This window comes from Callorhinus ursinus, unplaced genomic scaffold (assembly GCF_003265705.2).
Source record: "Callorhinus ursinus isolate GAN/ISIS: 27379988/994484 unplaced genomic scaffold, GSC_fseal_2.0 scaffold10, whole genome shotgun sequence".
NCBI lineage: Eukaryota > Metazoa > Chordata > Mammalia > Carnivora > Otariidae > Callorhinus > Callorhinus ursinus.
In genome coordinates this window covers 85,791,159-85,812,990 of record NW_027397072.1, presented here as the reverse complement: position 1 = coordinate 85,812,990, position 21,832 = coordinate 85,791,159, and the positions used below count along the sequence as shown (strand labels likewise).

At 46.0% G+C, this 21,832-nt stretch overlaps 1 protein-coding gene across 5 annotated transcripts in view; it reads left to right on the top strand.

Moving 5' to 3' along the window:
• Positions 1–21,832, top strand: part of ST6GAL2 (ST6 beta-galactoside alpha-2,6-sialyltransferase 2) — a 73,261-nt gene that overhangs the window by 21,103 nt on the left and 30,326 nt on the right. For 4 of the 5 annotated variants that reach the window (XM_073896899.1, XM_073896901.1, XM_025868791.2 and 1 more), the window contains exon 2: positions 19,012–20,013. In XM_073896899.1, coding sequence (XP_073753000.1) covers positions 19,068–20,013 — 946 coding nt within the window. In that variant the 5' untranslated portion in view covers positions 19,012–19,067. Of the gene's footprint in view, positions 1–17,105; positions 17,222–19,011; positions 20,014–21,832 lie in introns of those variants that run through there. The other variant, XM_073896902.1, reaches the window with a different exon arrangement.

Genomic DNA, 21,832 nt, shown 5'->3' with positions numbered 1-21,832 from the left:
CTTAGTAGTTTAAAACTGGCCATGGCAGAAGTATGTACAGCAAGGAAATGGGCAGATGCCAGAAATCAGCTCTCCACTTCCCCTTCTCTTTCTCAAGAGCCAGTTGTCAAACATTTATCAGCACATTACTAAGTAAGAATGAAATTGACCTAGAAGTTTCTTTTGGAAGATTTGTTACAAGCTTTATAGAGCACTACAGAACCAATTAGAAAGTGTGCAAAAGGAAAAAGGGAAGGGAATGAACTTTCTTGAAACATCTGTGCCCGGCAGTACGTTAATTGACTTTCATACAGAGGTCAATTAAAATCCTCTTAAAGGCTGGCTAAGCTGTGTGATGTTACCTCAGTCTTGCAATTGAAGAAACTAGTCGGGAATTTAATAACTTACCCACGTTGATATGGTTAATAACAGAAGAAACTTATATACAAGTTTTTGAATGTAGGTGTTTGTAATTCAACTCATTATCTTTTCCCCATAGAATGGAAATTCCAATGCCTTTTGTAAAAGGAAATAGTGTTGCTAATGCTATGGTAAGATTTTTGTAACTGTAATGAATACCGTATTTTTTTTCTTTATTCATTTGTGTGCACATCAAGCATTGAAAGTCAGGTATGTGCCACCCATTGGTCATGCAGAGGTTCTGCCCGAGGGAGGAAGGGGTATGTACGAAGTCCTGGGGCAGCGCAGGAAATGAGGGAATGTCAGAGAGGGATGCCAAAGCTGGCTCTGAAAAAAGGTGACACTCTTCAAAGGCATGTAGATGTGGCGTGTGGCCCCTGGATCTAAGGTGTTTTGGTGCAGGTTGGTTTTGTTAGCAGTGACAGGATTAGGAGATTGCGGTCAAACCAGCATCAGCGGGGAGCCTGGGGAATTCCTACCAAACTGCCTTGGAATGCAGCGGCCCATTCTTCCCAGTCTCCCTGGTTTCTGCTCACCCACCGCTCACTCACTGCAGCCCTGGCAAGGCCAAGGGCAAAGGCGAGCAGCCGGAGGGGAAGCATCTACAGTGCAGGCTCCAGGGCCCTGCCCCGCTGATTTTGGTTCAGCAAGTTGGCAGTGGAACCTGGGAAGTTCTCCTTTTTAACATGCAGCCCTAGAGACTCCTAGACTGCACCAAGCATTTGTTCTGTAGCTTCTGTGCTGTCTCTACCAGTAAGAAGAAAGCTCACACGCACATAATAAAGACAAAAGCTCTTCTTAGCTTCCCATTGCTTTTATCCCCGGTCTCTGTCTATCCCACATTTACCCTTTGAGGTGTTCAGAGCAGTTAATTGCTCTTCTTATTCCATAGTTGAGAGAAATGAGAATGGCAGAGGTTAATCCAGCACTGCCAGGCCCCACCATCAGCAGGCTGAGGACCCAGACTTCTTGGTACTTGCCAATGTATTTTCCTCGGGTGCACAGTGCCCGTAGGGGGCCCTGGCCCCTGTGCCCGGGATGCCACCTTGTGGTGATCTGCTCTGCAGCCAGACTCAGAAACGTGCCTTTAATAGGGGACCACCTGTGCTCTCCAGAATATTTTGGATTCCATTGGAACAATTCTATAGACAGTACAATGTAGGCATATTATTCTTCAGATTCCTCATTCTCAAATTTGGCAGCATTCTGTTCGGCTACAGAACTTTAAAATACTCTAGAAGTAAAATCCGTGATCCAATCTATTCAGATGACGAGGAATGTATTTCGAGTAGTCTGCCTCCAGCTAGCTTTGCAACACAAGTAACACGCTTCATTTCCCCACACCATGGGTTCCTCGTTGGTAAAAAGAGAAAGTTGGCATCCTTGTAAGGTCGTCCCAGCTCTTATGAATGCTCTCGAGTCTCCAGCATGGAGCGAGAAAATGTCACCACTGATTTCATGTTCTTTGGCTTTTCCAAGACGAATAACATTGACCTTGTGAGCCATGAACTCATGAATTCTATTATTGTATTCACTCATTGTGGGGTTGGGGGAAAACAGAAATGTATTTTATGAATCACATTAATTAGACTTAAAATAGCTCAATTATTTGTTTTCTCTAATGTGGAGTCACTTTTCTTGACTGTCCTGCCTCCATCTAGAAATATGGTTTTCTTTTTGTCCTGCCTCTTTTTAGAGCCTGCACCATAAAGCAGGATGAAATTACACTCCTCTTGTCACATGCCTCTCACTTGTTTCTACGGAGAACTGATATTTTGTTCACTTATAGAATCGGGACTACAATTTTTACTAACATGAGAGGGGCAACCAAGTCAGAAATGCTTTTCTAGCACGTGATGCAGTGTAGACTCACAGTCGCCCACATGGCTTGACCTGAACTTTATATTCTGAGAGACCCAGATCATACTTTAGGGTATATTATTTTCTTTTTAATTCAGAGTAGTCACTCCACACTGTTCAGAAATGAATTCCTGCTATAGATTTTTATCAAACACATCTGACATTTTAAATAAATTCTTAACTGATGAATTCAGTGTTTCTGTGACAGAGATCATAAACATTTTCCTTTTTCCAAAAGCAATCTGAGGAGCATATATTTGTACTGTAGTTAATGCTGTGTTAAGTCAGTGGAATATAGTTGCTGCAAACATTTGTAGAGCAAAGGAAAAAAAGCCTTTACTTAAATCTTGCCAAGAGCAGAAATAAAATGAGCAAATGCACAGTGGAGTGAGAGAAAACATAAAGATCCATACGGTTTTATTACTGTGGTGCTCTGGTGTTAGCATCTCATTTAAGCCACATGGAATGTATGGTACAATCGCTAATAATTTTATGTCTGAGTGTGTGCCTTACAAGAGATGTTTGTTGAGTGAATAAATGTTGGATCAGTCATTTTTTTTATCTGTTACAGAACTTCCATTTCCTCAGCATGGAAATTAGATACAGATACCCCAAGCGTAGCACTATTTGTATATTTTCATAAGAGTAAGAAATAAAAATAAACGAACATATATTCTCTTTAATAGTGAAATGTTCTTGGCTGACAAAGGTACCATGAAGACAACCTTAGTACTTATTTCCATTAAATTATAGAATCACAAAGGATAAGACTGAGTTACATTGTTCTTTTAATCCCCACCACAGTTCCTGAACATATAATAAAGGCTTACGGTATGCATTTTGTGTATGTGTGTGTATGTTTGTGTGTGTGTGTGTGTGTGTGTGTGTGTGTGTGTGTGTTCCCCCATCAAGGGTAGGTGGGCTGCTAATATGCCATGGCTAATTTACAAATTAGATAAAAGAGCTTTTTGCAGACCAGAGAAAAATTACAGCTGGAAGGAAAGGGGGCTGGGGAGGATGGGGGTTAGATACCAGAGCACTTGTTTAGCATAGATATTGGAGCAGAATTCATCAGAATGATTTATGATTCGTGGTGCCATCCCAGAGACACAGTCTTCAGACACCATCTTTCATCTGCCTCTATGCACTGTGTTGTCCTGTGTCATCCTGGTTGCTTTAAGTTCATATTCTGATGATTTCGCCATGACTCTGGACTTCACCCTTCCATCCCCCCTTCCTTTTCTGACCCTGATATTTCAGGAGTGGGGCTGGCCTCTGAGTTTCCAGTGTTGGCGGTGGTTCCTCGTCAGCAGTCCTGCCGAGGCCCTGCAAAAGTTTTGTGCAATGCATCAAGGCTGGGTGGATGTGGACATATTATTATTTTCTTGTTTCTCTCGTCTTCCTAGTTCCATCCGTCACCAAATGAACTTCCAGAACCCATTTCCCACCTGTATGTGGTTGGGTTTTAGCTAAAACTCTCTGTGAGAGGTTTTTACTGAGCTCTGATGGGGAGGCTGAAACACACTGCTTTTTATTTATGTCATTACATGTGATAAAGGCATTAAAATTATAGTATTTCTCACAAGTTCTTGATAGTATATTTCATAGAAGCCAGCGTTTCCGTCTCACGGTGTGTTTGCAGATTAAGTAACAAGTGGTTTGATTTTTTTTTTCTTAAAGATTTTATTTATTTGACAGAGAGAGAGCGCACAAGCGGGGGGATCGGCAAGTGGAGGGAGAGGGAGAAGCAGGCTTCCCGCTGAGCAAGGAGCCTGATGTGGGGCTTGATCCCAGGACCCTGGGATCATGACCTGAGCCGAAGGCAGATGCTTAACCATCTGAGCCACCCAGGCGCCCTGGTTTGATCTTTGTAAAGAGGATCTATTGTGTACCTATGCACTCAGCCAAATTACAGTACAGATGTGCACATTCCCACCTGCCCTATCGCTTACAGCTCCTATTCCCCCACTTGAAACACACCCGGCCCCCCAGTACCTAACTTCTCACCATCCGTTTGTTCTCAGCTTAAATTTTACTGCCTCCACATGACCTGCCTAGTCTCCCCAGCCTAAATTATGCCCCAAAGTCTCTCAATTCCTTCCCCACCTCACTCCTGCAGTGGTCGAACCCTTAACTATGTGCCAGGCACTATCTAGAGACTGAGGAAAGACAGGCCTCCTCCTGGAGCTTAAGCCCTGTTGGAGAAGAAAAGCATTAAACATACAACACATCAAGCACTTCACTACCAAAAGTGAAGACAAAGGCAGCTGAGAGAGTTCAAGAGAATGAGTGTTGCAGGGAAAGCCCTTCTGAATAGAGCGGAGACTTTAATAAAGCCGGAGGATGGCAGGTCAGATTTTGGTGGACGGCTGCAGGCAGCAGGGATGGCCTGGGCAGGGAGCAGGGAGGGCCCAGGCACGGGCCCTGCAGCAGGTGGGTGCTGAGCGCACAGAAGGCCGCAAGGACCTGGAGGAGGGGGGAAGGCGAGGGATCAGCGGTGGGAAATGAGGTCCGAGAGACAACTGGGGACACACACCACGTACATGAGGGGCAGGGAAGAGAGAACTGACGGCAGGGACCCGGCAACATTAAATTCCCACCCGAAGCGTTTCACTCTGCCTCCTGGAGCATCCACAGAGGACAGGCAGGATGGAAGCAGGGAGACCGGCCCCGGGGTCATTGCATGGGTGCGGGCGAGAGGTGGCTCGGACCACTTCGGGGCAGTAGAGAAGGCCACCAGTGCAGGTATGTTTTAGGGTTAGGGCTGCCTACTTCAGATCAAGGCTATAGGTTGGACTGGATGTGGAAAGAAGGAGCAAGAATAACACCAAAGTCTTTGACCCAGGCACCTGGGTGAATGGCCGCACTGTTTACCAGATGGAGAAAGGTTAAGGGAGGAAAAGAAAGTAACGAGTGTTTGGTTTGGACACGTGAAATTTGAGATTGCGAGGAAATACTTAAGAGAAACTGTCACACAAGTAGTTGGTTATATGGGTTTGCAGTGCAGAGGAGAAACCAACACGATGGGTATAAATATGGGCAGCCTCAGGAGATAGAAAACGTAGCATGCTTCTAGCCATATGCTTACATAGGAGGTGTATATTTTCAGTCCAGAAGTGTTCAAGAAATGCAACTTATCTCAATTCAACTTAAGCTGTATTTTGAGACCCTATTCCACTCAGTGTTGGAAAAATCTAACTGCCAATTCAGCTAACCTTTCTAGTTGATTAAAGTAACCAAAGTTGACATTAACATGGGTTCTTAATTTAGGTTCTTTTTTTCCCTCCTCTAACTTAGACAGCTTCATGACCTCAGGGAAACTGTCTAGTCCTTAGCACCCAGGTGCATGCATTTGGGACTGTCTGGGCACTGAATTAGCTGCCTGGCCTTCTGCCTTATAGTACATTACAGGACAGTGCTCTCTACTGTCCCCCTTAGTCCCCCTGCCCATGCTGCATGTCCCCTCTGTGTCTGTGGATTCTCTCTACTTTGGGGGCCACAGTTGGTTATTCTTCCCTGCCATTCTGGGTACAGAAAACTTGGGTTCACACAGCCAACCCTGTGCTACCTCCACAGCCCGAGGTTTGAGGTGCAGACTACAGCAAGATCTTGTCTACAAACTCACCTAGAGTTCTGTTGTTCTCTTCCTCTTAGCACTGACACTACGACCATCGTCAGGGGCCCTGGCCAGGGGCCAGTTGTTCTGTTTCAGTTCCCACTCTCCTTTTCCATCAGCTGGGAGATCTTTTCAATCTCCCTTTGGGCAGGAGAAAACTGGGCAGCAAGTATACTTCCCAGTTTTTGTCCTGCCCTTTCCCACCCCTTGAAATACAGCTTTGGAACTTTATTTTTATTTATTTACTTATTTATTATAATTTTTTTATTTTAGAGAAAGCAGGGGATGGGCAGAGGGAAAAAGAGACAATCTTAAGCAGGCTCCATGCCCAGGGCAGAGCCTGATGCAGGCCTCAACCTCATGACCCTGAAATCATGACCTGAGCCGAAACCAAGAGTCACAGGTTTAACTGACTGAGCCACCCAGGCGCACCAGCTTTTGAACTTTAAAGGCAAGAATTGACATTACCTCCTTCTGGTTCCTTTGGGCATGGGAGGTCTTATGTTTATTGTGGTGAATGGAGGAAGGTCATGAATTGAAAAGGGAATGTGATAAAAAAAAAAAAAAAAAAAAAAAAAAACATCAGTTAGGACTGCACAACATCCTGCAAGATTAGTGTACTTGATTTCTGTCTTTCCCATACGGTAAGCTCGATGGGGGGACAGGTAATATTTGATTTGCTCAGCATGGTAGACATAGTAGTATGTAGTAGGTGCCCAGTTATCCGTAGAACAAATGAATGAGTGAAGTGACAGAAGACCAGCACTGTGCTCCTAGATACGGAAAGTATATCTGCTGTTGTTCGCAGGGGAACCGTGACTCAGTGGTCGTGACTGCGGTGTGCTGGCGCTTGGAAGATATTCTAAGGGTGAGCCAATCCTCAGAATTAGAAACCTCAGGAATTATTTCATAATCTGGAATTTTTCTACAGGCTTTGAAAAATGCAAACTAGAGAAGCATACCAGAGAGGAAACATTTGAACTTTTCCTAGGTTAGTCTTCAGTGTGCTGGGGCCCTCATGCTTGGGTCTCATCCCAGCTGCTCAGACCTTTCCAGTAGGGCAAAGGACATTCAGCTTTGAAGTTCAGAGGGCAGCACTGAAAGCTCCGCACCGAGAAATTTCTTTGAAGTCTCATGTTTTCTATTAAATCTTCAAGTTGGTTTTATATTTGACTTCATAATGTGTGTTTGTATGTGTTTTAATATAAAAGCTAATGCATGTTGAAGACATAGCTGCCTTATCCTATTACTTCAGAGGAAAATGTGTCCTATAGAAAGGAACTTGGTGTTAGGGCATTAACAACTTGACACTTTCTCTTAATAATGTTTTAAAAGTTCCATTCTTAAAACCAAATCTCAGCAGTGTTAAGGCTGTATTATTAAAGACACTAAATAGCCTTACAAAGCAAACTATTATCATTTTTACTTGCTCAGAAAAATATGCACCATCTATGATTTTCCCTGGCACCTCTACATCTGCCAAGGTGATTTTTTTTATATATATAATGGGATCATCTTTTTGATTTACACACATTTTGTAGGACAAAAAAAGCAACTAAAATAACTCTGATATAATAATGGAATCTAAATATTTATAATTATGTCATGAAAACTGAATGAATTTGTAGGACATCTAATTTTAAGTGTCCCTACTAATGCATTTTTCCTGGGTATTTTCAACAACCCTCGGAGGTAAGGAGAGCAAACATCATCATTGTCCTCATTTTGACTGCCTACAATTTTACCAGGTACTATCCTAGCTCCAACACATGCTGATGGTGGGACTTTTAAGTAACTTCACTGTGACTCATATTTCTCATCTATATTATGGGCTTCACCATAGTTCCTAGATCGTAGGTTTTGAGAGACACTGAAATAATAACTGTTCAGTGCTTTAGAAGATACCACGAATGTCAGACAGATGAAGGTTAAATTATTACATGCATTACTGATGGTCATGCATAATTTGTGCCTGGGTGTGGGGAATACATTGGATTATCAATCCCCCACCTTTCTTCCTGCAATTACCAAATCTAGACTTAGGGCCAACTCAGTTTGGTTCTATAGAGATTCATACCATGATCCTTATTTGTCAGTGGACTGGGAACTCCTAGTATGTGGGAGAATTAAGAGGTGGAGCAGAGGCCAAAGATGTTCCTCTGGAGACGTCCCTCAATTTAGCCAACACAGGACTCAGAGAGACTCCATCTTCCCGGGTAGTTAGGAGTAAACAAGATGGCACCCATCAATGCTTAATACAGAGACTGGGGCCACATGAAATAGCTATTTTTAGATACTTCTTATGGTAACAATGATAGAAGCTTTATTTGCATTTTCTCATTGAAATATGTTATTCTGTATCAATCTGTTAAATTTGGGGTTATTTTCATCTTCATATGATGAAGCTGATGATCCAAAATGCAAAGTAACTTGCCCCAAATCACATACCTAGAAAGAGTGAGGGCCAGAATCTCAGTGCTTTTCTGTGCTTTCATAAATCAGTATAGCTATAAGTTATTCTTCTCTGGATTGATGATGGTGTCACATGAGAGTCTTAACCAAGCTGGAATCCAGTGTAGAATCTAAATGTTAGATTTATATTTTGTGCTAAGAGAGTAAGCAGGAATTATTGGCCAAAGAGATTAGGAAATAGAGATGTAAATATAAACCCGATTAATGATTTCTCTTTCTTATTTTTGCAAGTCTTATAACAATTTTTATTTTTCAACTTTTGTTGTATGTAAAATTGTTATGTTTAAATCTGTTCAGAGAGAGAGAACACGGGGCACCTGGGTGGCTCAGTTGGTTAAGCATCTGACTCTTGGTTTCAGGTCATGATCTCAGGGATGTGAGCTCAAGCCCCATGTTGGCCTCAGCACCGGGTGTGGAGTCTGCTAGAGATTCTCTGCCTCTCCCTCTCTGTCTGCCCCTCCCCACCCCCCGTGTACGCTCTCTCTCTTTCTCTATCTCAAATAAATAAATAAAATCTTTTAAAAACACAGAGAATACATAAGAAGTGAGTTTATATACTCAGATTTAGAATCTATTAATATTCTGCCTTGCTACTTTGGATCTTTTCTTTATAAGAAAGGACATTTTTTAAAAACAAACTGAGGGTTCTAGAGGGGAGGGGTGGGGGGATGGGTTAGCCTGGTGATGGGTATTAAAGAGGGCACGTTCTGCATGGAGCACTGGGTGTTATATGCAAACAATGAATCATGGAACACTACATCAAAAATCAATGATGTAATGTATGGTGATTAACATAACATAATAAAAATTAAAAATATATATATACTAAAAAAAATAAGAAAGGACATTTTTGAGCAATGATGCAAGTGTCCTCTGTCCCTCTCACTCATCCAAGTCTCGGTCCTTCTTCCTCAGAGGTAGCTACTAGCTGAGGTTTGTACTAGCCTTTTAAAATCTTGCATAAATGGTGCAACTCTTGTGAGTTTGCTTCTGCAGCTTCTGTTTTTTCCCCCAGCTTTCCACTTGAGATCTACTGGTGTGGATCTATGGAGATGGATCTAAAGCAGTTAGCCTTTTTTATTTTTGTGATTTGTTAAGATGTGGCTCTTGCCACAGAAAACACTTTCTTTCCCTTGATGGGCAAAACAAGTGGCCCACAGGGCCTTTGAAGTTTTCTGAAAGGGGGTTCTTCTAAGCGCTCTTTCTTCCTGGGCTCTTGTGAGAGCCCCATTGTCTGGACTGAAGAGACATGTTGGACTTTGAATCTACCCCATGCTTTTCAATCGTTCACTCTTGGTGTTTAAGAATTCAAATCTTAATTTCCCCAAGAACTTCATTCAGCTCCCCCAAGGGTAAAGTATCATAGGATATATAGTCAGCCTGACATTAGGTCTAATAAATATTTGTTGAATTATAGCAACATAAATTAAAATAAGGTAACACGATGAACCATTAAAAGATACTTCTCAGGCATCCAGTCCCTGACAGGTTCTGCTTTTTGTGACTGAGACACCAGAGAGAGGCCTTTATTGAGGCAGGGTTTATTCCACACTTATTAGCTTGAGTCAGGTGCTAGGGTTTATCTAAACAAGGGCACATCCATTTGGGACCATGTAAAGAGAGGGATGCCTACTGGTGAACCTTCAAGTGTATACACATGGGGCCAATACTCATACAATGAAATCCATGCTGGTTATACCACCTTTTTACTTTTACAGACTCTCAAAACTGGGATTGAAAAATTGTATTTATGTAGCTTTCACTTTGGGCCCAGCACTGGGCCTGTCACGTCACACGCGGTGCCTTACTCATTCATTTCACAGAGCCGTGAGGATCTCGGCAGTGTTATGACTCACACTGGATAAAGAAACTGAGGCTCAAAGGATTTATCCAGGATAACACAGCTGGCGAGCTCTGAACAGGCTGTCTGACCACAGGGCTTTCCGGTCAACCACACATTGCCTTTCTTCCTCATAGGTAACAACGCCACTATCTGCAACACTGGGTAGGCCACAGAAGGTAGCCCTGACTTGTCCCCCGAGTGGTGCTGGCACTCCCTTGCCATCACACACGTGTCCCTGCCAGCCCCGACTGATGCTCTGGACCCCTCTCGGGCTGGGACGGAGTGGCTCCATCTGGTACAGAGGCCTCCCTGTAAGAGCCACCTGCTGATCACTAACTGTGATCTAGTTAGTGCAGAAAGACAAGGGTTTTGGAACAATGTACATGAAGCGGACCACTTAGAGCTTCAGTTTCTCCATATACCGAATGAGAATAATAATGTTTACTATGGTGTTTGATGTAAAGATTACACTGGGAATGAAGAATTAAAATGAGCCTTTTACCCAGAAGCCCACTTATGTTTGCAGGAACAGAGTAGAACTTCCAAATCTCAGTGGCAGGTAGGCAATATTTCATCTTCCTGAGTATTAAACATCACGGCTGAAGCTAATTTACAGCTTCAGTCATGAGCCTTGGCATATTATTGGTGTAAAGTGTAAATATTTGAATGTTAATTATCATAAAACAAACAGGCCACTGTGTCCAAAGCAGATGAATGCTGTTTCAGGAAGCCAGCAGACCCTAGCTAGTCGCCAGCTTGTGTTGTCCCTGTACAGCCAGTAATAGACGTCTGGAATCATGTCCACCTCCCTCTGCCCCAACAGCACCTGGCACCTCATTGCAGAAAGTTCTGAAAGCTAAAAGCTGCCCAGAGTGGCTCACATATGTGAGTCCTTGCCTTTTAACCTATTTCCCATCTGCCCTGCCACTTGAGGAAAAATCTCTATTGCTGCAATTATTCGCCCAGAAAGAGAATACCATAGTCTTCCTAAGATTGGCCCTCCTTGTCCAGCCTGAGCCCTCCATTCCTTGTCACCTGTCTTTGCAGCATGCAAATTCCCACCCCAGGCACACTTAGCCTAGTTGTTCCACTGGCTAGAAATGACTAACTCCCTTCCATACCAATGTGGGCCTCAGTGTCCAACCCTCGTCACCCCCCCTTAAAGTAACCCATGATTATTTTAATATGTATCTCTCCTCTGTATGCCCACCTATCCTGGGACAGAGAACCAAGCAGTCAGAATTGTGGTCTTCCTACCTAGATAACAAATTCCTTGAGATTCTTGGACCCTCACACCTTTAGACTCCCTGGAAATGTTAGCGAATTGGCATCCCATTCTGACTGGGCAAAATCCATTCAGTTGGTAGGCCGAGGCTAAGCTGTCTCCGATGATTGCCGAGCAGGTGGATTCTGGGAAGGTGTGGATTCCAAGGCCTGACTAGGAAGACCAGTTTCTCCAGCAGACAAAAACATGTTAGGGAAATGGGATGTTAGGGGATCATGTGGCCCAGTCAGTGTCGGGATCTAGGCTGAAATTTGGCATAGTACTTTATGGCAGAGAGGAAAATATCTCATTAAAATTTCAAGCATGGTGCAGCATCCCCTGGTTTTGTGATCTAGTTAGGGCAGAAAGACAGGGGTTTGGGAACAATGTACATGAAGTGGACCACTTAGAGCTTCAGTTTCTCCATACACCGAATGAGAATAATAATGTTTACTATGGTGTTTGATGTAAAGATTACACTGGGAATGAAGAATTAAAATGAGCCAGTGCGGATGAGGGGCTTGGTATAGTGCCTGGCCCATGGTAGGCATCTGATAAATGGTAGCATTTGATACCACTGCTGCTGGTTCATTCCATCTCCCCAGCCACTTCTGACTGGTGTTCATTATACTAACCTAACCATATGGCAACGGGTTACATGTGCAGGGCACCCCCCGCACACTCCTGCTGGCTTGGGAAGGCCCACAAGCAGTGCATCCCCTCCCTTTGACCCCAGCCGGGAGCCCCATCTGGGCAGTCTTACTTATTTTGTTTTATGAATTATAGTCATTCAAATTTCATTTATTTAAAATATTCATCAGGAACCTTCCATGGGACCACCTACACTGTTCGCTGGGAATACAAGACTGTGATGTGGTCCCACCCTCAAGTAGCCCCCACTGTTCCCCACTGAGATTATTCAAGCATCCAAGTTTTACATCAACCCGAAGCTGTGGCCCTGGGGTTTTAAACTCAGGCCATTGCCAAGCGAGCTCATTCGAGTTGGCCAGCCCTCACAGAACAGTGTCCTTCCTCACACAGGGGATGGCCACCTCCATGATGGAGCTCGGCGGCTCCTGGTCACAAGGAGACATGGCCTGAGCCCAGCCACCTCCCCTTGGGGCTCACAATGGGCCAGCCAGGCCGCCCTCATAGGACAATGAAGACGCCGGACCCATTAGAAGGCGGGCAGCCCTCCCGCCACCCAGCCCTACTGACCGGGCTGACCTTCTTCTTTCTGTTCTTCTGGACATTAGCTTAAGAATGGGCTGAGACCGGAGCGGGAAAGAATTAGAGAGGGGGGGCCCCCGGCATCCTGCGTGCGGCAGTCTGGAGGCTTGCTCACATTTATAGAAAAGGAGAAAAGGAAAGAAAAGGGATTATTTGTGAAAGGAGCCAATGGGGTTGTGAAGAGATAGAGGCATTCCAGCTGGGGGTGGCACCTCCCTCTTCTGCAGCCTTGATGTTTTCTTGGGTGTGTGACAAGAGCTAATTTTAGAAAAATGAATCTGGGAAGAAAATGACTCCTGAAGGCTGTTAAGACACATGAGTGTCTCACTATAGCTCACAGCCTAAATCTTCTTTATTATATCAATGTTAACGTAAATACTTAGGTTTAAGATCCTTTAGAAAACTTCTACACCAAAAAGAGACACGAGTGTTTCTCAGAGCAACAGAAAACCCAGCCAGATGGCGGCTGTAACACACACATCCATCAAAGTAGGTTAAAAAAATACTCTCCATTCAGGAAAACCGGTGAGCCAGCCTGTCAACCTCCGGGCATAAGAGGGACGTCGTTCAAGTGGCAAAGGCCAGAATTAACTTCTCTTTACCCTTGAACAAAATGAGACGCTGGCCGTATTAACCCTTCGCTGCATTGTTGTCAGGTTCATCTGTGGCTTACCCTTCCCTAATTTCATCTGACTATTTGTAATGAATGGTACCTTTTGGAAAATGTGATGTCTCTCTGAACGATTTCAAGGAGAATTAACACTCTTTTGTATTATTTTGGACATCCATGCAGAAAAGTGACTCATTTCTTTTTTTTTTTTAAGATTTTATTTATTTATTTGAGAGAGAGAGAGAGAGAGAGAGCACATGAGAGGGGAGAGGGTCAGAGGGAGAAGCAGACTCCCTGCTGAGCAGGGAGCCCGATGCGGGACTCGACCCTGGGACTCCAGGACCATGACCTGAGCCGAAGGCAGTCGCTTAACCAACTGAGCCACCCAGACGCCCAAAGTGACTCATTTCTTTGAGAATTAGTACCTACGAGGCACCGAAATTCCTGAGCAAGTGGGACAATCAAAATAATTTCGGGTCGTGGGTCATTTTTTCATTGTGTCTGGGTTCATCGCTTTAGTGTTCCCATACAGGTTTCCTAGAGGCTTGGCCAGAAAGACCACAGAAAGTGGGAGAAAAGTGGGGATGGACAAACAGTAGTTCAAGTGGGCAGAGAACACCCATCTACTTGAAATGCAAACCTCAGCGCGTGGCCAGGTAATAATGTTAGCATTGCTATGGAGAGAAGAGAAGGCCACAGCACACAGACTGTGCTTCTTATCCTGCCAGTGCTCTTCCCAGGGGAAAACTGGCAGGAACTCAGCTGCCTCAGTCACTTAAACTAGCCCTGACGAAGCACACATGAGCATGAGATCAGGGAACACTCTGTCATTGGCACCTAGGGACAGATGATTCACCTGATGCACCTCTTATGTCTCCCTGATGCAATTTATATCACACCAGCTAATGATGGGATAGACAAATGAGTATACATTACTTTGCTTAAGCTATATCATTATAATATTTCAGATATACCACATTAGAGGGGAAAAAAATGTGTTGTGTTTTTTTTTTTTTTTCCTTTTTCTGTTGCTTAGCTGAACCTTTCTTCCTATTAGGCTGTATGGTCCTTTTAAGGGCAAGAATGACCAATGGATATAGCATTGACGATATCCTCCGTCTCTCTCTCACCTGGATTTTTATAAAGATGCTGATGACGGTGATAACGTAAAATGATTTCTGTAGCCTTTTGCTGGCAGAGGATTTGCTCTTGCCTTGTGATTTAATCATTTTGGAGAATGTTCCCTTAATTGGCAGCAGGAGGTTTGCAGTGACAGAGGTTGCGGGGAAGGCTTTTGGATTATTAAAAGTTCAGCCTAATCATGAGTTGAGACAGTGATCCCACTCCTTTCTATTATTACTGTGCATCAAAAGCCACAAAATCTTACCTAATGAAAAATCCTCATTATTGCATTGGGATCCCGAATGCTTTCATGGTGCTCAGAGAGCTTCACAAATCCCACCCTTCTACTTCCCAAAAAAGTGGGCAGAGAGAACAAAATCTGCCCCAGGCTCTTGGCCTCACCACAGCTCCTTCTCTCCTGCTTTTCCCTTTTAGGCTCTTATTTTCTCCAGACCTGCTCTCCCTCCCTTCCATGTCTGTCATCTCCCCACAGAGAAAAAAAAAAAGTCTTCGCCTGCTTCAGTTGGGAACTATGCATTTCTGTATAATGAAGTCTGTATGTCTGATACTCCCACTCTGAAGTTCCAAAGCAGCTAAGGGTCATCTGTCATCCGGCATGGGGGGAGGGGAGGCAGGACCCTCAGCTCTGAACCCCAAGGCCAGAGCTTTCTAGGTCCTCCCCAAAGGATCAAGGCTTCCTCTTCATCATTTCCCCCACAGTAATCCTGTGCACACCCCTCCCCTTCTTACTCTGCGTTTTAAAAATAGTCTCTCAAGCAAATGCTGAACAAAGAACCTCCACTCCCCATTCTTTAATAATCCACCAAGTAAGCACCCAGAGCTGTTGCTTAGTATGGGACAACCAAGTAATAAGGATTTCCAGCCAGAAGCAAAAAGACTGCCTTTTAAATTAGCAACTACAGCCTTGTTGTGGTATAATAATTTGTCTGGTCTTTTTCCTTGGTTCCTGGCATGGGGCTTCTAAAACCCTGGCAATTTCCTGAGTGACAGGAGTGTCTTTGTTATGTTCATGAGGTGACTCTTGGTGGGTCCCTGCATAGCTTCAGGATGGGGCTGGTCACCAGCAAGACCTTGGGCCAGCCTGACCCCTGGGGGCAGAAAGGAGACTGGGGACTGAATTCCATCACATGCTTAAATCAATGATTCAATCAGGCACGCCTAGCAAATGAAACCCCAGGAAAATCTCTAGATGCCAGGGCTTGGTGGAGCTTTATGGTTAATGAACACAGTGATGTTGGGAGAGGGTGATGTTCTCTGACACCGCAGACAGAGGGCAGAGAATCTCTGTTTGGGACCCACCCCCCAAGACCTCGAACTATGTGTATACCTTACAAAAAATTCCGTAATCATTAGTATAGGGACTTTCTGAGTTCATTCCGGCTAATTGTGGAACCCGAGGGGTGTCATGGGAGCCTCCCAGATTGCTGGCCAAGTGTTCATAATTATGCACAAGTGGACTGGGGTTCCCACTTAAGGCTGAGGTCTGAAGCACAGGCAGTCTTTTGGGACTGAGTCCTTAACTCGTGGGCCGGTGCTAACTCCAGAGGTTAGCATCAGAGTTGTACTCAGTGTGCTCACTTGAGGTGAAGACAGAATAACTGTCATTGAGGATGATTTTCTGATTTCTAATAGAAATGTAGAAATCCAGGAAACAGCTTCTAGATCTTCAGATTAGGCATTACAGTTTGAAGCACGCGCTCCAGAGTGGGACAGGTTTAGAAAGATCATTTAGTGGATTCTTGCTCAAAGTGTGGTCCCCACACTGTGCACGTCTGCAAACTGTTCATTACCAGCTCCTGATGAGATGTGTACGGAACTTGGTAGTAAGCATTTAGCATCTCTTACAGCAGTCGGGCCTTGCCAAGACATTCAGGAATGGAAATATATAAGTATCAGATTGTGACAGTTTGGAGGGGTAAAAATGATCCTTCCCCACAGATAGTTTAAGGAGCCTTATTTGTAGCTTCCGTTGGTATGATCTAATGGAGTCAGAACTTAGTGTTAAAAGTGTGAGGCCTGGAGTCAAGCCGACGGCTGGCTACTTCTGTGGCTTTGGGCAAGTTACTCAATCTCTCTGAGCTTTCGTTTCCTCATTTACAAAATGGAGATAGCAGTATTTCCTACCTCACTAGGTGCTGGGAGGAGCAAATGAGGTACTGGAGGAAGAGTGCTGAGCACGGGGTGTGGCACATAGGTTAACTGTTGGCATTGTTTCTTCTATGTAAATTTCTTGGCATCAGCGTGTCTGGCTAGGTGAATCCATGTTCCTTACGTGTGTGTTTGATTTTTGACTGTAAATGAAACTGACGGCCTTGCCTGTATGCGAATACAAGGGAAAGCAAACACTTTTTAAAAGCCACAACTTATACATGTAATTGAATATAGCTTTTCAAATCATCTCTGAGAACGTAGACTCTCATTTCAAGGATGCCCCAGTGTTGGAAGCATTTGGCGCACTTCTCATTTCACATTTCTGTTAGCGCCTGTCCCAGTGGTCTATTCTGTTGTGACAAATCGCCTCAAAACCTAGTGGCTTAGATCCACGATCTATCACTACCACTCTGATTCTCTGGGTAGACCGGGCTCGGCCGGGTTCTCACTGGGGGTCTTCCCTGCAGTTGCAGTCAGAGGTTCAGGGCTAGATCATCTGAAAGCTCAACTCGCCTGGACATGCAACAGGGCGTCTTCACTCCTCATGTTTGGTGCAGGGGCTGAACAGCTGGAACAGCTCAGTGGCCTTTCCACATGGTGAGCTTGGGTTTCTTGGCTGCATGGTGGACTCAGGTCAGAGAGATGTCTTTGTTGATGGCTAGCTTCCACCTGTGAATGAGCATTTTAAGAAGCAGGCAGTGGAAGCTGCTGGACCTGAGCCCAGTAACTGATCAGAGCAGTTACAGAGCCCTCCCCAAAATGCAAGGACAGGAGCCGTAGACCCCACCTCTCAATGGGAGGAGAGTGAACGAATCTGTGTCCATATTTAATCGGCTACAGAACCACAAAGCAAATGTGGTTTTCTTACATTGGCATATCTTTTTAACCACCAAAGACAGTGTGTAGCTTCCATGGTAACTAGGTTTATGTAGGTATCACTCACTTTGATAGGAGTTACCTGAGTGCAAACCCCAGCTGTTGCATTTTGGTCACATCTCACATGCCTTTGAGTTTTAGTAGCATCCATCAGCCTATGCTAAGGAAGGAGTACCCCTCTGAGTTCCTCCCACTCTACTTTGAGTGTCTGATTTCTGCTAATGACCCCCTTGAGCCCTTTGTTGCCTCCCTACACTCCTCCCTGTCCCCCTTACCTGCTACACAGAAGTCTGAAAGCCCATGCAACCAGCATGGTATGCCCTTGCTCAGAAAACTTCACTCCTCCCCATTTCTCACAGAACCTGTGGCTCTGACATCCAGATAGGTCTATGAGGTCTCCCATGGCTGGAAGGGCATTACTGCTCAGTTAAGTTTTCCCTAATTCCAACCCCATCACCCAAACACACAGCCTCCAACCCCCAACACACGCGCGCGTGCGCACACACACACACACACACACACAGGCTCATGTCATTCTTTTAGCCAGTATTTATTCAGTGTCTGCCTGCGTTGGGCACCGTGCTCATTGTTAGGCTCCAGTAAGCTCCAGTATTATTACACATGCCTTATATTTTTACCCTTTGGGGGGCTTTGCTTACATTCCTGAAGGTTAGGTACATTTCTTATTACTGTCTTATCCCACACAGCAATGTAGCAATAAACATGGGTTGCAGTACTGTATGAAGGAGAGGTTCCTTCTGTCTTACATTTTATCTTACACTTTTCATCTCCGCCTCCATTGTCATCCTTTCCCTGTTGGAGGCTCATCTAGAAACAGCAAGCTCTCTACTCATCTCCTCCTTTATTTGAAATGTTAACATACTTCCCTCCTATTCCATCAGAGACTCATGATGGGGATGAAGTAGGAGGGCATTTATTTGAGTGTAGTTTTGAAATCCACAGGCACTCTGGTATAACACTGGCCCACGGCCACAGTCTCTGAAGCATTGCTTATTCAGGATCATAGGTGGACTCCTGGTATGTTCCTGGCAGCCTCCAGGGCCTGGGGGAGACCATGAAGAATCTGATATGGTTGTCACCCCTTAGAAACTGAGCCTTTCGTGTTCTGATAAATCAGGGAAGAGAGGTCCAACTCTACTTCTTAATTCAGCTGCTTTGCTTTACCAAATGGAATTCTATAAAGGCAGTTGCAGAGAGAGGTAATTGGGATGGGCCCCAATTAAGTAGCTGTCAGGGTGGGGAGGTGGTTATACCTCCAGAGGTTTTCCAAATATACGGCCACTCCTCCACCTCTCTCCCAAGACTCTCTTGGACCCCTTGTCTTGCAGAGGTCCGGTCTGGGGAAGGGCAGGTGGGAGGGGATGTGACACTTGAATTTAGTCAAAATTCCCAGATGATCCTGGTTTCTGATGCCCCTTTTAACCCTACCCCCGCAGAAACGCTGCTCAGGCCAGACTGTCCCTAGCGCCTGCACCATCGGAGCAGGCGTCTTCAGGTGGCTAACTGTAGACCTGGCTGTTTTTCAGGTTCATTCGGCCACCCACCGCTTTAGGACACAAGGTGCTGACCCCAGAGACCTGCCATGAAACCACACTTGAAGCAATGGAGACAACGAATGCTTTGCGGGATATTCGCCTGGGGGCTCCTCTTCGTGGTGATGTTCATTTACTTCACCGACAGCAACCCAGCTGAGCCTGCGCCCAGCTCCTTCTCCTTCCTGGAGACCAGGAGGCTCCTGCCCATGCAGGGGAAGCAGAGGGCCATCATGGGCGCCGTGCAGGAACCCTCCTTGCTCCAGAGCGTGGGTTCACACAAGGGCCTGCTGGACGGACGCCCATCGGGCCCCTTCCACAGGGCGCCGAGCGACCTGCCGCAGTGGGCCCAGGTGCAGGATGGGTTTGAAAGTGACGAAGAGTTCTTTTCATCCCCGATCGGGAGGAAATCGCAAAGTGCTTTCTACCCGGAGGACGACGACTACTTTTTTGCCGCGGGTCAGCCAGGGTTGCAGAGCCACACTCAGGGCACGCCGGGGGCCCTCTCCCCCAGGGACCAAGGCCGGTCGGAGGGGGCTGCACCAGCCCGCCAGGCGCGGAGAAGGCGGGCGGGGAAGAGGCAGCGGAAACCCGGCGGGAGCCTGGTGCTGGAGGACGGCGACGACGGGGACAGGCTCTACTCGTCCATGTCCAGGGCCTTCCTCCACCGGCTCTGGAAGGGAAACGTCTCGTCCAAGATGCTCAACCCGCGGCTGCAGAAAGCCATGCAGGACTACCTGAGCGCCAACAAGCACGGCGTGCGCTTCCGCGGGCGGCAGGCGGCGGGGCTGAGCCGCGCGGAGCTGCTGTGCGCTTTGCGGAGCCGGGTGCGGGTGCGCACGCTGGACGGCAAGGAGGCGCCTTTCTCGGCGCTCGGCTGGCAGAAGCTGGTCCCTGCGGTGCCGCTAAGCCAGCTGCACCCGCGCGGCCTCCGGAGCTGCGCCGTGGTCATGTCGGCCGGCGCCATCCTCAACTCCTCCCTGGGCGAGGAGATAGGTGGGTCTCGCCACCGTGCGCACGCCGGCTGGTGGGTGCGCCGGTCGGGCCCGGCCCCCGAGGTCTCGGACGCCAGCCGGGGAATCTCCCTGGGGCAGAATGAGCCTGTTGGAGGTGCCAGCAGAGGTCTTTTTTTGGGGGGGGGAGGGAGATTAGAGCAGAGGTGTTCCCCTCTCCAGCTGGGTGTTAGGGGAGTGGGAGGCCGGCGCTGCTCAGAATTCGTCTCCTGCAGACCCTATGTTCTACGTGGACAGGCTCCCAACCTCGCCCACAAAGACCTGATGAACCCATACGTGGTAGGATCATGGGAGAGGAGCGAGAGGACCAGAGAGGAAAGCAGAACTCCCACGGGGCAGCAACAGTTCTCCAAAGAGAAGTGCAAATGATGGTAATTTTAGTTAGCCCAGGGACTCAATGGATGTTGTGGGCTCAGAGGAGAGCCCTTCCGGTCGGAACAAGGAGTTCTGACATCGCACTGGCTGGCGCACACCAGCCTTTGGGTGAGGGCCAGTGCACCCAGCAGGGCCCTTCTCCAAGATGGTAAATCACACGACCACACCTCGGGCGTCTATCTTTCCTTCTGAACTCTGCCTTCAGAGCCATGTCAAGAGCCCAGGAGAACATCTGGGTCACAGTTCCTGTATTAGGCCTCTCCAGAGAAACAAACTGATGGGATTTAGAGAGAGAGAAAGATTTATTTTAACGACTTGCTCCTGCAATTGTGGGGACTGGCAAGTCTGAGATTTGTAGGGCAGATGAGTAGGCTGGAAACTCAGGTAAGAGTTGAGATTGCAGTCTGGAGCCTGAAGTCTGTAGGGCAGGCCAGCAGGTAGGAAATTGAGGCAGCGTCTCTCTGTTGCACTGGAAACAGAGTTCCTTCTTCCCCAGGAAACTTCAGTCTTTGCTGTAAGGCCTTAGACATCCCTCTGTGCCCAGGCTCATTCCATTGTCACACCAGTGAGCGAGCATTTTGACCCTTCAGACTCATTCGCTCATTTAATAAACATGTATTTCGTCCCTACTGTGTGCAGGCTTCTGTACCAGGTGCCAAGGAAAAAAAATGTGAATCAGACACAGCCTTGTCCTTAAGTCCCAGTGTAAAACAACTGTGTCTACTACATTCTCACAGTAGACGGTGTTGTTATAGTTCATAACTCACCTGGAAGTGAGAGTCAAGGGGCATTGCCCACTTGTTCAAAAGGAATAACCATTGTTTCTTGGGTCCATTAGTGTTATGTGTTCCAGAGGAATGGCTGATAAGCCAGAGCCGTCTTGAAATGGGGTGATGCCATTGTAATCAAGCTCTACAACCCAGACCTCCTCGCAGATGTTCTTGGGCATGAAGATGAATGTGAAATTTTTTAAAAAAAAAAAAAAAAAAAAAAAAAAAGGCACGAGTATGGGCTGGCAGTGTAGGGTCCCAGGATCCCCGAGCTGACATTACAGCAGGCTCGTAATAACCCTGTCCACGGGTCACATGCCGCAAGAGCTGGAGCGGAGCAGTCTGCCATTGGTTAGGGAAGAACAGTGGTTTTAAGCTCCCTGGGGTGAAGTTCTTCCCGGTTTCCGAGGACCATTATTAATAATGTAAGAAGGAATTTAAGTATTATGCTTTAAAGCAGGCAGTAACTTGCTTCTGGTTTTGTTTTGCCTTATTTTAAACACCTCTGCATAGTAGTTGCATATTTGGATTGCTCTTGCATGTCAGGGAGATTTCTCTTGCTCTTTATTCTGGCATAAATATCCCTGACCAGAGTCTTGTAAACTCTATTCAGAATTTGGAAGAGAGTGTGAAAGAAACCAGGAATTAACATTTCCG